Raw genomic sequence first — 13,358 nt, 5'->3', positions numbered from 1 at the left:
CCATCCCTGCCCCTTCAGAATGGGGCGGGTCCCCACTGATGCTAGTCCTAGAGCATTGTACCGGCCAAATCCTACCCATTCATGCCTCTTCACTAAACCATCTTCAATTATGCTGTTCACTCTCTTTCCTGCAGAGATGTGTCAGATACAGGTGGCAAATCTTCACCCACCCCAACTCAAACCTGCTGAGTGGCCTCAAAGGCTCAGAGGGCCTGTGTGTGTGTGTGTGGCTGCAGGGCAATCAGGCCTTATTGATCTCGGGGGTAGAAAATATCCCTTGAGCCCCAATCCAGTAGGCTCTATCACTGACTTGGAGGAGCTGACAGAAGGGAGCAAGGACTGAGTTTTTTCTCCAGAAACTAGGATTGCAGTGGCTGTGTTTTTCAACCCCAAATTAGGACAATGCTCCGGAGGAGCAGAAGGGTATTTGTGGGGACAATGTAAGAAAACATTTAAAATGGGGCCTTTCCTGGGAAACCCCAGGCATCCTGCCACTTCCTCACTCCCTCACCTGTGGTGGCAAGCAGATGCTGTGGGCTGCTGGAAACTTCTTTCTTAACGTTGCGCAGGGTAACTATGTACTTGGTTCCAGGCTGCAAACCAAGGATCTCATAGCTGTGCTGCTCCTTGGGCACCTGGATCTGCTTCCCAGAGAGCTCCTGCCCCAGAGGGTAGTAGCTGAGGAGGTAGTGGTCCACCTCGCTGGAGGGCTCCCAGCTCACCAGCAGGGAATTCTCGGTGCTCTTGAGCAGCTGCAAGCCCTGGGGAGCCACCACTGGATGCGGAACAGGAAGAGGTGTGAAGAGGGTGGGGAAACAGGGACAAAGATGCATCACCAACGTGGAGTCACCGACTATATAGTATTGTGCCAGCCAAATCCTGCCCCTTCATTCATCCACCCACCTGCGGTGGCAGGTGTAGGGCACACAGCGCCTGTGTAGGGCCCAGCTCTGGACAGCCACCCCCCCCCCCAACCCTCCACGGGCAGTTACAGGGCTGGGTGTTAGCACCGACTCAGACATCCCCAGACACACGCACAGATGCACGCACAGCTGGATCAGATCGCAGACGGCCACTGGTCCTCAAGCCTGCAGCGTCAGTATCATCTAGGACCCGTTGCTACTGCAACTCCTCGGGCCCCACCCCGACGCCCTGCCTCCCACACGGACCCAGGCATCTGTGCTTCCCGAGCCCTGCAGGGCTTCCCACGACGCCGGGGGTTGGGGGGGGTGGGGGGTGGAGGCCGGGTCCTCGCGCAGGAGCCCGCGTGTCCACCGCTAAAGGTGCGGGCGCGGGGGCCGGGAAAGGAGCTGGCGGGGGGGGGGGGGGGCTCGCACCCTGCGCGCAGTCCAGGCCGCCGAAGCCCTCCTCGCAGTAGCACTCGCCCGTGTCGCAGAAGCCGTGGCCGCTGCAGTCGCCGGGGCAGCGCCGCTCGCTGCAGTCCTCGGACGTGAAGTCCTCGTGGCACCTGCACACGCCGCGCACGCACACGCCGTGGCCGCTGCAGGCCCCGGGGCAGGCGGGCCGCTCGCACGCCGCGCCCTCCCAGCCCTCGTCGCAGCGGCAGCCGCAGGTGTCGGGCGAGAGGCTCCCGTGGCCGCTGCAGGGGGGGCTGGCACCTGCCGCCAGGGGAGAGCGGAGAGCGGGCTGGGGTGCGGGCGCCGCGCGGGCCTCCCCGCCCCCCGGCGCCCCCCCGCGCCCCCCGGAGCCCCCGCTGGGTCCTGGCAGGACGCGTTCTCTGAAGGAGGGCAGGGCCCGGGACGAAGACAGGGCGCTGCCCCTTCCCACCTGAGCCAGACTCGGACCTAGCTCCCGCCCCCCCTTCCCCACTGCTGCTTCCCTCCCAGGAGAGACTGGATCCCCTGGTCCCTCAGCACCCACAAGCGGAAACCCAGGAGTCCAGACTCACTTTGGGAGTCCCCGGCCCCTGCCTCCTGAGGCCTGCGGGTACTTCCTGCAGCTACTGCCAAGGACAAGACCCCCCCCCCCCACCCCGAGAAAACCCAGAGTGAGGTGGGAGCACCCCAGGCTCTTGGGAAACATCTGGCCCATAGAAGGGGTCCATCACTTGTCTGTTGAGGGCACCTGGGTGGCTCAGCGGTTGAGCTTCTGCCTTTGGCTCAGGTGGTGATCCCAGGGTCCCGGGATGGAGTCCCTCATCAGGCTCCCCACAGGAGGCCTCTTCTCCCTCTGCCTATGTCTCTGCCTCTCTCTCTGTGTCTCTCATGACTAAATAAGTAAAATCTTAAAAGATATTAATAATTGTTGAATGAATACCAGGTGGCAAGCTCACCAGCAGCTCCTTGGCAGCAGCGCTGGACGTTACACTGCTCCTTCACCTCCGCCATCTCTTCCTCCAGCTTCTTCACCCGGGCCAGGAGGTCTTGGACGCTGCCTGCCAGCTCACAGTCCTTCTGTGGTGTCTGCAGGCGGATGTTGTGCCTAAAGATGATGTTCTGTTCCTCAGCCTCCCCGGGGACCAGGAGCGAGGCCCCATCATCACTAAGGGGCTGAGGGTCAGTTTCCACCTGGACCAGAGCAGACTTGGGCACATCGATCTTGTAGGTGTGACTGACCGTGACCTGTTGCTCCTTGTCACTGCAGCCCTGAGGCTCGAGAGTGGCTGGGGCTGACGCCACCAAAAGCACAGAGCCAAGTAGGAGCCCCAGGGGGAAGCAGAATGTCCCCTGGAGACCCATCCTCGGGAGCAGACCCTCTAGGAGACCTGTATCCAGAAAAGATGCAAAAGACAAACCATGGATATTTGCTGATGGAAATTGGCCTTTTGAGTAGATTCTGGGAGCCCACAGGAGGCTGAGAAACCAGCAGAAATATTTCACCCTGTGGCTCCTGAGGATCTAAACTAAATTTTTTGTTTCTTCTCACACACTACCCATTCCTGCCTCCTGTCCTACTGTGACCAGGCTTCGATTCCCCCATCCCTAATCTATACCACACTCCTAATATTACCTGGCCCATTAACACCACCTACAGAGAGAGCAGGCTATGTACCAGGCAGGCCCTGTTCTAAGTGTTCTACATGTTTTATCTTATGCAATCCTTACAACAATCTTTAGTGAAATCTCCTCTTATTACCCCATTTTACAGATGCAGAAACTGAGGCTTGGCCACCTAAAATAACTTGCCCACCAGCAAGTGGCCAAGAGTCACAGAATGTGAATCCAGGCAGTCCAGCTCCAGAGTCCATGCTAATCCATGTCCACTATGTTATGCTGCTTTGCACACATGAGGAAACCAAGGCTCACGGGATTGAACACATTGTCCCGGGTGCCACAAGCAGGAAGGGCAGAGCCTGTACTCAGATCCTGGGCCAGGGTTCTGCTCACCACCTCTGCCTGTTGGCTCCTGTAGGCCAACAAAGGAACAGAATTTCTAACACAAATACCTTTTCCATGAAGCCCTCTCTCGTGTCCCCTGTGTCACTCCAGCTGTACACACTACTGGCTCTCCTTCTGCTGAGAATTCAGAGAAATGGATTGGTTCCTCTGTGGGCCTCTTGATGGTTTATCTTGTGTTACAGCTTCTCTTATACACAGTTTTTCTCCCCATGAAGCTGTCGGCCTCTTAAGCACAGGACCAAAGGCCGATTCCTCATGGAGCCCTCCCAAGGCAGGAGCACAAAGTCACACAATCTGAGGGGTCAGTCACCCTCAAATCAGTCAGTGCTCAGCAGGCCTGGTTTGTCAGTCAGGCCACTGGGGCAGGAGCAGGCTGTTAGGTTTCACCTCCAGCCTGGCCCCCGGCTCCATCAATGTGCAACAGGATGCTTCTCCCCAGCTCCTATCCCAAGATGGCACTTTTTTTTCTTTTAAGATTTATGTATTTGTTCATGAGAGACATACAGAGAGAAGCAGAGACACAGGCAGAGGGAGAAGCAGGCTCCCTGTGGGGAACCCAATGTGACACTCAATCCCAGAACCCCAGGATCATGACCTGAGCCAAAGGCAGGCATCAACCACTGGGCCACCCAGGTTTCCCCAAGATGGCACATTCTTGACCACTCTCAGACCAAGGCTGGGCAGACCACAGGAGACCCAGATGGTGCCTCACATTTGTTTAGGGGCATGTGTTCACCAGAACACCTCTCAGCTGGGCTGTCATGGAACCCCTTAGCTAGAAACTGAGCTATAGGGCTGCTTCTTGACCAACTCAAGATGCTCAAGCATTTGTACAGAGACTGAAGTCAGGTAGCCTAGTCCTTTCCTGTGGCGAAGTCCCACTCAAGCCCAAGCTCTCTGTCCCCACTGTGAGAAGCAGCGACAATGTTCTGGAAAGACAAGTCAGGTGCTAGGTGTCTAGCCTTGTGAAGACTGCCTTGTCCCAGCATTAGCCTCATCTGATAGAGTGGGAATGTTAACACCTGCTTCACCGCATTATATGTGGAGAGCACTTTGCACCATACCAAGAACACAGTAAGTGCTCAATAAATATTTGAGGTTTTGGTTTTAATCAAGGACTGAATGTGATTTCCTTCTCTTTCTCATCCTTTTTATTATGAAGGGTGATATCTATCCTGAAAAGAGCATGCAACAAAAACGGCATCATTTTTAATGAATTGTTATAAAGGCAACGCCATGGAACCACCACCCAGCTAAGAACTCTAATGTTGCCAACATCCTAGAAGCCCTCCTCAGGCCATCATCAGATGCTGCCCCTTTTCCTACTCAGTAGTCACAGTCAGCAAAACACCATCAAGAGAGTTGACCTGGGCAGATAACTCCATTGGTCAGAAAGGGAAGAAAGCATCATTGAACCCAATTCTAATACTATATAAAATCTTTGATTTCTAAGAGTCATCGTTTATTTAGTATGAAGAAGTGGGGGGGGGGGGGTGAAGATCCCTGGCTGAATTATTATTAGAGATAACAATAATAATATTACAATAATACTACATGTTATTTGTCAAGCTGCTGCTTTGTGCCATGTGTTGGCCAGGTACATTAATCCTCATAGTTAATCTTCAGAGCTGCTAAATAAGATTAGTGCTACTCTGCTTATCCTGGGTGAGCAATGAGGTGTGAAACCAGGAGTGATCCAACTAGTAAATGGCACAGTCAGGATTCAAAACTAGGTCCATCAGATTGTAAGCCTGTGTTTGCTCTGCATCGATATGAAAGTCTGACACAAATAACACAAGAGTTCAGCGTATACCCTCCCTATGTGATTCCCTCCTTTGGGCAGATGCCCTGTGCTAAGGTTTTACCCAAGGGCTGTACTACCACTCTGATCTAAACAGAGCAGCATCAAAGGAGAGTTCTTCTTCATATGATCCCTTTGCCCCACTCACTCCTACTTAGCTCTTCCTATAATCCAAAGCATGCATTATGGATAATAATAACTGGGGCCCCTGGGTGGCTCAGTCTGTTAACCACTTGACTCTTAATTTCAGCTCAGGTCATGATTTCAGGGTCATGAGACTGAGCCCAGTCTCAGAGCCCCCGTGCTCAGTGTGGAGTCTGCTTGAGATTCTCTCCTCCCTCGCCCTCTGCCCCTCCCCCCTGCTCATGCACAAGAAATAAACAAATAAACCTTTTTAAAAATTATAATAATGCACCTTTTCTGAGCACTTACTATGTCCCAGGAACTGGACTCAACACCTTGCTTAGGTAATACAATGGTCAGTGAGACATTCCTTGTCATGGGATTTGCACAGTGGGTAATAAGCGCCCACACATTCTAAAGGGAAATGCTTTACTGGAGATTTTCTGGGGTAGGTTGGTTTACATAGAAGGTGGAGGGCAGAGAGACCAGTACCTGCCTCTTGCCCAGAGGAATTCAGAGGTGAGTGTTTGCCTGGCACAGCCTGCACAGCAGAGATCAGAGGAGGCAATGGTAGGAGAGACTGTGCCCCCAAGAGTTTGGGGAGACAAGAATATGGAAATCCTGCCATAGGTCAAGTCTATGCCACAAATAAAAGGCAGCTGGGGGCCAGAGCTGAGGGGCTATTGCTCAGCAGGAGTGTGTCTCTCCAGTGGGCAAACCATGAGAGGACGTACCCAGAGGGTAGAATGCAGAGGGTCCGGAAAACTCACAACAGATTCCCACAAGTGGGGACAGGTGGAGCCAGCACTGGGAGCAGCTGCCACAACAAAGGCATCGATAACTAGAAGGAAACCATCATAGCTCTAACTAGATAAAAATACCTTTTCCCTTCTGACTTGCCTCCCTGCCTCAGTCAGCAAGCTGGGGAAGCCAGAAGCAGCCAGGCCAGGTGGGGGAGGCGGTGGAGGAAGGAAGGTACCAGACCCAGCAGGATCCCTCCCCTCCTGCCCATCTGCAGATTCCAGCATCAGGCCTGAGCTGGGTGGAAAGAAAACATGTGGCCTGGATGGGAGACTGAGGCTCTCCTACTGGTATCTACCTCCCCTTCACAAAAGAGTTTTCTTCCAGTCCCAAAAGTGACCAGCAAATCTCTGGAATCTGCTTGGGATTTCTGTCAGAGGAGGAGGGTGGGGGTGAGGAGGGCCAGTAGAGCACGTTGGAAGGCAGGTTTTGGGTAAAAATAATGATATTTCACGATTGCTGTCCTCAAAAGTTCAACCCCATGAAAACACCACCACCCACATCGATCTGTTCCCTCCCCAAGGTGGGAAAATCAGACTTGGGGGCATGAGGCAATGTGCCTTTGACTATGCAGCAAAAGTGCAGGGCTGCAAACTTAAAGCCATCTACACAGTGTCCACTAACTGAGCCCTTGACGTCCTCTACCCCCCACCCCCGTATTTCTGTCACCCCCCAATAACCACACACACTGATCTCTAAAGCAACTTCTTTGTATGGAGTTTTCAGTGTCATGAATCCCCTTCCCAGGCAACGGTGGAGACAGGGAAGCGGACTCAGACTTCCCTGCCCGCTCCTGCCATCCAAACCCCGCTCCCACCCCGTGGCTCACTCTTTTCGGAGACGCAAATGGAGTACAGATGGGTTTTTGAAGAAGTTCTGCACGAATGCAAAACAGCCACAGACTCTTGCCATAAACCGCAGCAAGGCTGCGCGAAGCCCAGTCTCACTGTTTGTTTTTGGAAGCCTGGAATATGAGAAACCCCAGAAGCCCTCATAGGAGCCCTCGGTGTCGCCTGTCCTTCTGCCGCCTGTCGCTTGTAACAAGATGTCCTCGCTAATTGCAGCCTCTTGGATTCCCGGAGTTGAGCTCAGATTTCCCCGGGCAGGGTGATTGTTCGAAAGAAGATGGGAGGGAGGGATCCTCAATCTAGCACTTCTGTCAAGTGTAATGAGCGAGAGGAGAAGCCTGCTGGCTTTCCTTCCAACACGTGGCAGGAGAGACGGCACAGGGAAGGGATGACCTCACCGATGCCTTTAGTATGCACCGCCAGCAGACCACAGACTGAGAGCTCCGGCAGGGTGGGGAGGGGGCGGACAGGGCAGCAAATGTCACCCAGGAAAATGCAGGATAAGTTTCCGAATGGGATGATTTTTCTGCTGAGAAATCATTTCGTAAATGCTGTAGGAATGTATGAGACAGAGGGGGTTTACGTGTATGGAATGTGCCTACAGGAAACCAGGTGTCTCTGAGAATCAGTCTCATTGACTCTCCTCTTGTCTTTAATTCTGACTGCAGGAGGATGGTAGGGGATCTGGGGAGGTGGAGATGGGGGGTGGGCAGAGGCATATTAAGACTCAAGACAAATACTGCCTGGTATTGCTTTTTCGAGAAAGGCCCTTTGAGGTGTGTGATGCTGATCATCAGCTGGATGGATGGTTCCCCTGGTTCTGCCCTGAGAACCACACTGATATCACAGGGCTTTACCTTTGTGTTCTGTTCATTCTCTCTTGATGGCTACACCTACCCCTGTGGCTTCAATCTCCAGCCAAACACTGATAGCTCCAAAATCTATGTGTGTTCTTCTCCTAGACATCCCTATAATCTCACTCATGGCAGTGGCTATGAATATGTTGATCCCTTCTGTATCTCTAGTCTCATAGCACAATCTTGGCCAAGGTAATGGTTTGTGTATTAAGTAACAATAGCACGTAGGTTTATCGTGTATGTGTTTATTAGATGAGGGGGACTGGGCTGGGCAATTTATAAATGTTATTCTCACTTAGTCCTCAGAATCCTGAGAGTCCATTGATCTCATTCTTTGTTACAGGTGTTCAGAGAGGTTTAGTATCTTGCCCAAGGGCACACAGCTAATAAGCAACAGAGCTGAGATCAAACACCAGGTCTGTCCACTCTCCTTATCTGTGTTTTTCATCTCTCAGCTATCTGTACTGCTCCCAAATTAAAAAAAAGAAAAAGAAAAAAAAAAGCCAGTGAGAAGATTACTACATGTGAGAAAGAAACCATCGTCCTCTTGTCTATCATATTTAAGAGAGATTCTTCTGAAAATAAGAGAAACTCACAGCTTACTGGGTGCTCAAGTCAATATGAATTGCTCAGTAGCTAAATCCTATGCCTGCACTTCCTCTGAGCAGTGCCGAGGATGATCTCCTAGAAAGATAACTGTTTTTCCCCCAATGAGGTTAAATCCTGCTTGCTTCTCATGAGACGTGGAGAAGTGCCTTCCCAAGAAACACAAAGCAGACCAAGACTTCTGTCTATAGGGGCAGATGTCAACTGAGGCTTGGCCAGAAGAAGAGGATAGAGCCTGTGTCCTAGATGGTCCTCTCCTATCCTAGGGCAGATGGTCTACACATCACCTCGTTTTCCCCAAGAAGGACACACATCCTGGTCAGAAATAAAATACACTACTTGCAACAAAAAGAGTGGCAGCCAATTTCTAGCCACCATTACAGACCTTTCTACTTAAATTCAGGGCTTTCTTTGGTTCCCTTATTACCTCATCCTGCCTTTACAATTAACCACAAGCAAATGAGAGCACTGCTTTGGGTTTTAGAAAAATTGTATCATCCATTTCCAGTAGAGTTAAAAAGATACTTTTTAATATTCTGCCCCCAAATCACAGGGTGGATATCATCGAGCCATGAAGGAAAGTGGGGGACATGGTGGTAGGGATGCACTGATGTCACAAATGCCACCTGGCAAACTTGTCACTCCTTCCCCAAACTCTCTCGGACATTTTCTGCCCTAATCTACAACCTGGGCCCTAGGTAACCCCCAGGTCTTCTGGCCCAAGTACTTGGTCCAGAAGAGTAAATTCTTGGGTGCCTGGCTCACTAGTCCTGGGCCAGACACCTCAGCCTGCTGATTTCACCTCTGATCTCTTTCTCTTGTAGCAATGCAAGCATGTGAGGTTCACAAGACAGTGCTCTTTCAGCTAGGTCACACTCCAGACAAACCAAATACTTACAATCACTTTTATTTCTGGTCCCTGTGACACTGAACTCTCCGCACAGGTATACCATATAGGATATGAAACACCAAGTGTGGGTGAGAACGAACAATTGGCTTCATGGAATAAGGCTTATTTGGTCCCCCGCTCTTCTGGATCTAGTAGACCACACCCATGAGTGTCCAAGAAGTCCTTGTAGATGACTCACACTGCCATGCAAGACCCCTTTTCCTGAAGAGCTCTTTCCACCAATCTGCCCACATACCGTAAGCTAGAAAAGCTAACACATGGTGTCTCTGCTCCAGCCTCAGCACTCAGTCACCTTTTCAGGGGTGGTCACGAGCTGGTTTGGTTGTTTTGTTCCATCAACCAAATATTAATCTACCTTACGGGGGCACAAATGGGTGACAATAGTAGTTTCCATTTTCTCAGCTCTTTTGATGTGCCAGGCTCTGTGCTAAGCTTTCTTAATGCTTTTCCTGAGCATCAAGCAAAAATGTCCATTTGCACCATGGGAATGAATCCCCTTCTCGCAGAAAGCCCTTCCATTCACTTTCATTGGCATACACAGGCTCATGCACAGTGAGAAGATGAAATGGGCACAGGAGTATAAATTCAAGACCTGCCTCCCCTACATCCAGCCACACAGCCAATCTCCAGAATGGCTTTAAAGCATCACTTTGCTAGACACACAGGTGTAGGGGGCTTCTGATGACAAACTCTGTTTCAGCTGAGTGATAATGAAGAGAGGCATATTATGACAATGTTGCATTTCCTTTCCTTAGTTTAACGTGTGCTTTTTCACTTATTGTAATACTTTTAAAGTGCCAGCCTTCTCCCAAAGACGCTAGGTTCCATCCATACTCTCTGGTCTCCCCTTGAGATCAACAGCACATATTCAGACAGTGGCTGGTTGACATTAGCAGTGAGTCTACTGTGGTGAGACCCTGCAAAGCTCCTGGCCATTCAGGGACCAGGCTTGAGATCTTAGCATCATCAGTTCACAGACTGGTGGCTCCAGATACTGCTCCAGAACCTAAACCATGATCTCACATCTGTACCCAGACCCTATAGGAGCCAAGGCTCTGGAATGAGCAGTGGATGGATAAGAGTTTCCACTGACATGATTCCTAAAGGCGTCTTCTCCAGAGCAGACCTCAGCCTACCCTACATTTCAAACCACAGAACGATGCTGGAATAGAAACCAGAAGCCACAAGATGATCTGAAGTCATCCTGCCCCATTTTCCCTTCTTCAGGACTCAGCTATAGCCATAAACTTGGGGACATAGCAAGACTCAAAGCTGCATGAAAGAATGTCTGGTTAGGGGTTGTGGGGAGAATTCCCTCCTCCCCTTGGAAAAAATGATAACTGCTGTTAAGAGTCTGTCTCCCAGCCTCATCACCTGGACTTTGAGTATCCAACAAACACCAAATTCTTCTCATGCAGATTCTGTGCTTAGCCGGCCACCAGTCTATAATCCAGGCTAAGCAGGTGTCACCTGGCTCCTGGCTGGCTCCTCAAAGAGCCCATGGACATTAGGCACTGCAGCTAACCTAGTTTGTTATTTTCACATTAGGATTTGTTCTTTCTTTAATGCTTATATCAGCAACTCCAGTTTTGTGCTTTTAGGTGACTATTCTCATTCATTCTCTCTCTCTCCAGTCCCTCAACTCTCTCCCAACCACAAAAAATAAATAGATAAGTGAGTAAAAAACCCCCAAGAACTGGTTCACCACATAGTTTCTTGAAATGTTTCCAGTGGGTGTTCTTGAGGCATTGCAAGGGTCATGGCATGGGAATTTTGGAGGAGGAAATTGTCCTCTTACAAATAAGAAAGAAAATCTAAAAAAATTAACTGTTCGAAAAAACTTCAAAGCTCTTCAAGTGCATTTGCAAATATCATCTTACTTGGCATATGCAAAATCCAGAAAAGGGGAAAGTTAGAATAGTTTTCTGATCACATCTAAAATCAAAGTTTCATTTTAGAATTCTCTTAAATAGTGAGGTGTAAGAAAAATTACCAAAAAATTACTTTGACATTGTAGCAATAGTTTTAAAAAGCCAACAAAGAAATAGTGCTGAGAAGGACACACCAAACTTAAAGAAAACATTGTATGTAAAAATCTATTATTATCCCAGGCAGAAATTTCCTACAACACACAGACTAGCATGATCAGGTAAGATGATGACTGCACTCAATCTTGTTGGGGTATCGAGTATATTGCTGGTTAAGGACATGTAGCTTGGGTCCTGGAAAATATTTCCTAATTGGGTTTTCCTTCCCACCAGAAGTAATAGGACACTGGTTACGCTGTCTGGATTTTCAAGCTCAGGAGCTCATTCCCACCTAGCCACCTTCCTCCTTATTATAGGTAAAGCCTTCAGACACTGGTGCTCTTACCTCAAAGGCTGCTGGGCACCACCTCCAACGCTTCTGTCATTCAGGACCTGGGCCCCTTGTGCTGCAGAACTCGGTGCTGCTCCTTCCCGCCTTCTCTCCCCTCTGAGCTTCCCTCCTTGGGTTTAAATCCCGTTGGGGCCAGAGGAGGAGCCAATGAGGACTCTGGGGTGTTTCCCTCTTCTCATAAGAGACTCAGTTAAGAGATAATGAGCAATTCCTTCGTATTCTAACTAGGGAAGAAAAACCGTACACATTTCCCCCTTCTTTTTTACATCCATTACGCAGCAGCTAAAAATACTGGAGACTGTTTCCATTTAAGTGGATCCAGAATAAGGTTATTAAAAGAGTTTGCATGTCTCCTGGCCAGGAGCTGGGTCTTTGAGTTTGAAAGAGATTTTATACAGTCTCTTTCTTTTTTTTTTTCTGTCTTAGGCACCATGGGACTTAATTGCCTACGATTTTTTAAATATGAAATGACTTTTGGCACAGAAAGAAATGAGCAGAGACCCTCAGGGACAGAGCTTCCTGCAACTTCCCATCTCCTCCTTCCATCAATTCACAGCTCTGAGTGAATGGGGCTCTGAGGACTCTAGGAGCAAGAACAGTAGGTCCTAGGCATTCGATTCCACTGCCCACCCTGGCCTACCCCTTCCCGGAGGCCTCCCGCACACCAGCCACAGAAGAGCTCCATCACCAGGAAAACAAAGTGTTGCCCCTTCCTCTTCTGCCATCAGATGGACAGAACTTAATTCTTTCTATGAACCAGATCTATTCCAATGAGCCATGGCTGACACTCACTGTCCTTTCTACCCTCCACCCCACCTCTACCCTGCCTGAAGTAGGTTCTAGAATGCAGATCTATGACACAGTGGAAGGAGCCAATATGTTTCAGCCTACCTGTGTAGGCACTGAATGTTGTTGGAAGGAAAGAAGGACAGGAGAGATGGGGGGGGGGGGGGGGGGTGGAGCAGTTGCCCCAGAAGTGTGAGGGTGCATCCAGAGTCAGGTTCCCTATATCTGAAGTTTGCATCTGCTACTTGCAAGTGACCTGTGACTTAACTTCTTCCTATCTTGGTTAACTCATCTCTCAAAGAAGAATAATACAGTCATGGTGAGGATTAAAGGAGCATATACATCTAAAGAATTTTGACCGAGTCCCAGGGACACACGAGGATTCAATAAATGTTAGCTGTCATTGTTGTCATTATTATCATTTTAAAAATTCTTCTTGGAATGCTTGGGCGCCTCAGCAGTTGAGCGTCTGCCTTTGGCTCAAGCCCTGATCCCAGTTTGGGAACCAAGTCCCACATCGGGCTCCCTGCATAGAGCCTGCTTCTCCCTCTGCCTATGTCTCTGCCTCTCTCTGTGTTTCTCATGAATAAATAAATAAAATCTTTAAAAAAAAATAAAGATTCTTCTTGCATAACTCACTAAGTACTCTTCGATAATTCCTGCCTCAGCCTAGAAGGATTCAGAGTTACCTGCCCCTCTTTATTCAAAACCACAAGTAGCCCTACTCTCTGCCCTTGAATCGAGACCAGCGATACACAGTGGTGGTATTTTCATTGTGGTGTGAGTTAAAACATTTCTTTTCTCCCCTGGATATTTTTTCTCTGCTTCTTAAATAGCAAAATGTCTCCTGGAGGCTCCTAGGACCCTGCTGTCTCCTCACATTGCTCT

The 13,358-nt window shown here is 49.7% G+C and overlaps 1 protein-coding gene across 1 annotated transcript in view; it reads right to left on the bottom strand.

Annotated features, from left to right (window-relative positions):
• The window catches only part of TNN (tenascin N), a 62,414-nt gene extending 50,632 nt beyond the window's left edge, over window positions 1-11,782 (bottom strand). The window contains exons 1-4 of the mRNA XM_072733085.1: window positions 11,679-11,782; window positions 2,294-2,725; window positions 1,338-1,619; window positions 512-775 (exon numbers count right to left, since the gene is read on the bottom strand). Coding sequence (XP_072589186.1) covers window positions 512-775; window positions 1,338-1,619; window positions 2,294-2,699 — 952 coding nt within the window. The 5' untranslated portion in view covers window positions 2,700-2,725; window positions 11,679-11,782. The remainder of the gene's footprint in view (window positions 1-511; window positions 776-1,337; window positions 1,620-2,293; window positions 2,726-11,678) is intronic.
• Window positions 11,783-13,358: the final 1,576 nt, after the last annotated feature.

The sequence above is a fragment of the Vulpes vulpes genome, chromosome 13 (genome assembly GCF_048418805.1).
Source record: "Vulpes vulpes isolate BD-2025 chromosome 13, VulVul3, whole genome shotgun sequence".
Taxonomy (NCBI): domain Eukaryota; kingdom Metazoa; phylum Chordata; class Mammalia; order Carnivora; family Canidae; genus Vulpes; species Vulpes vulpes.
The sequence above is the reverse complement of the archived record's forward strand: the minus strand, read 5'-3'. Positions and strand labels throughout refer to the sequence as shown.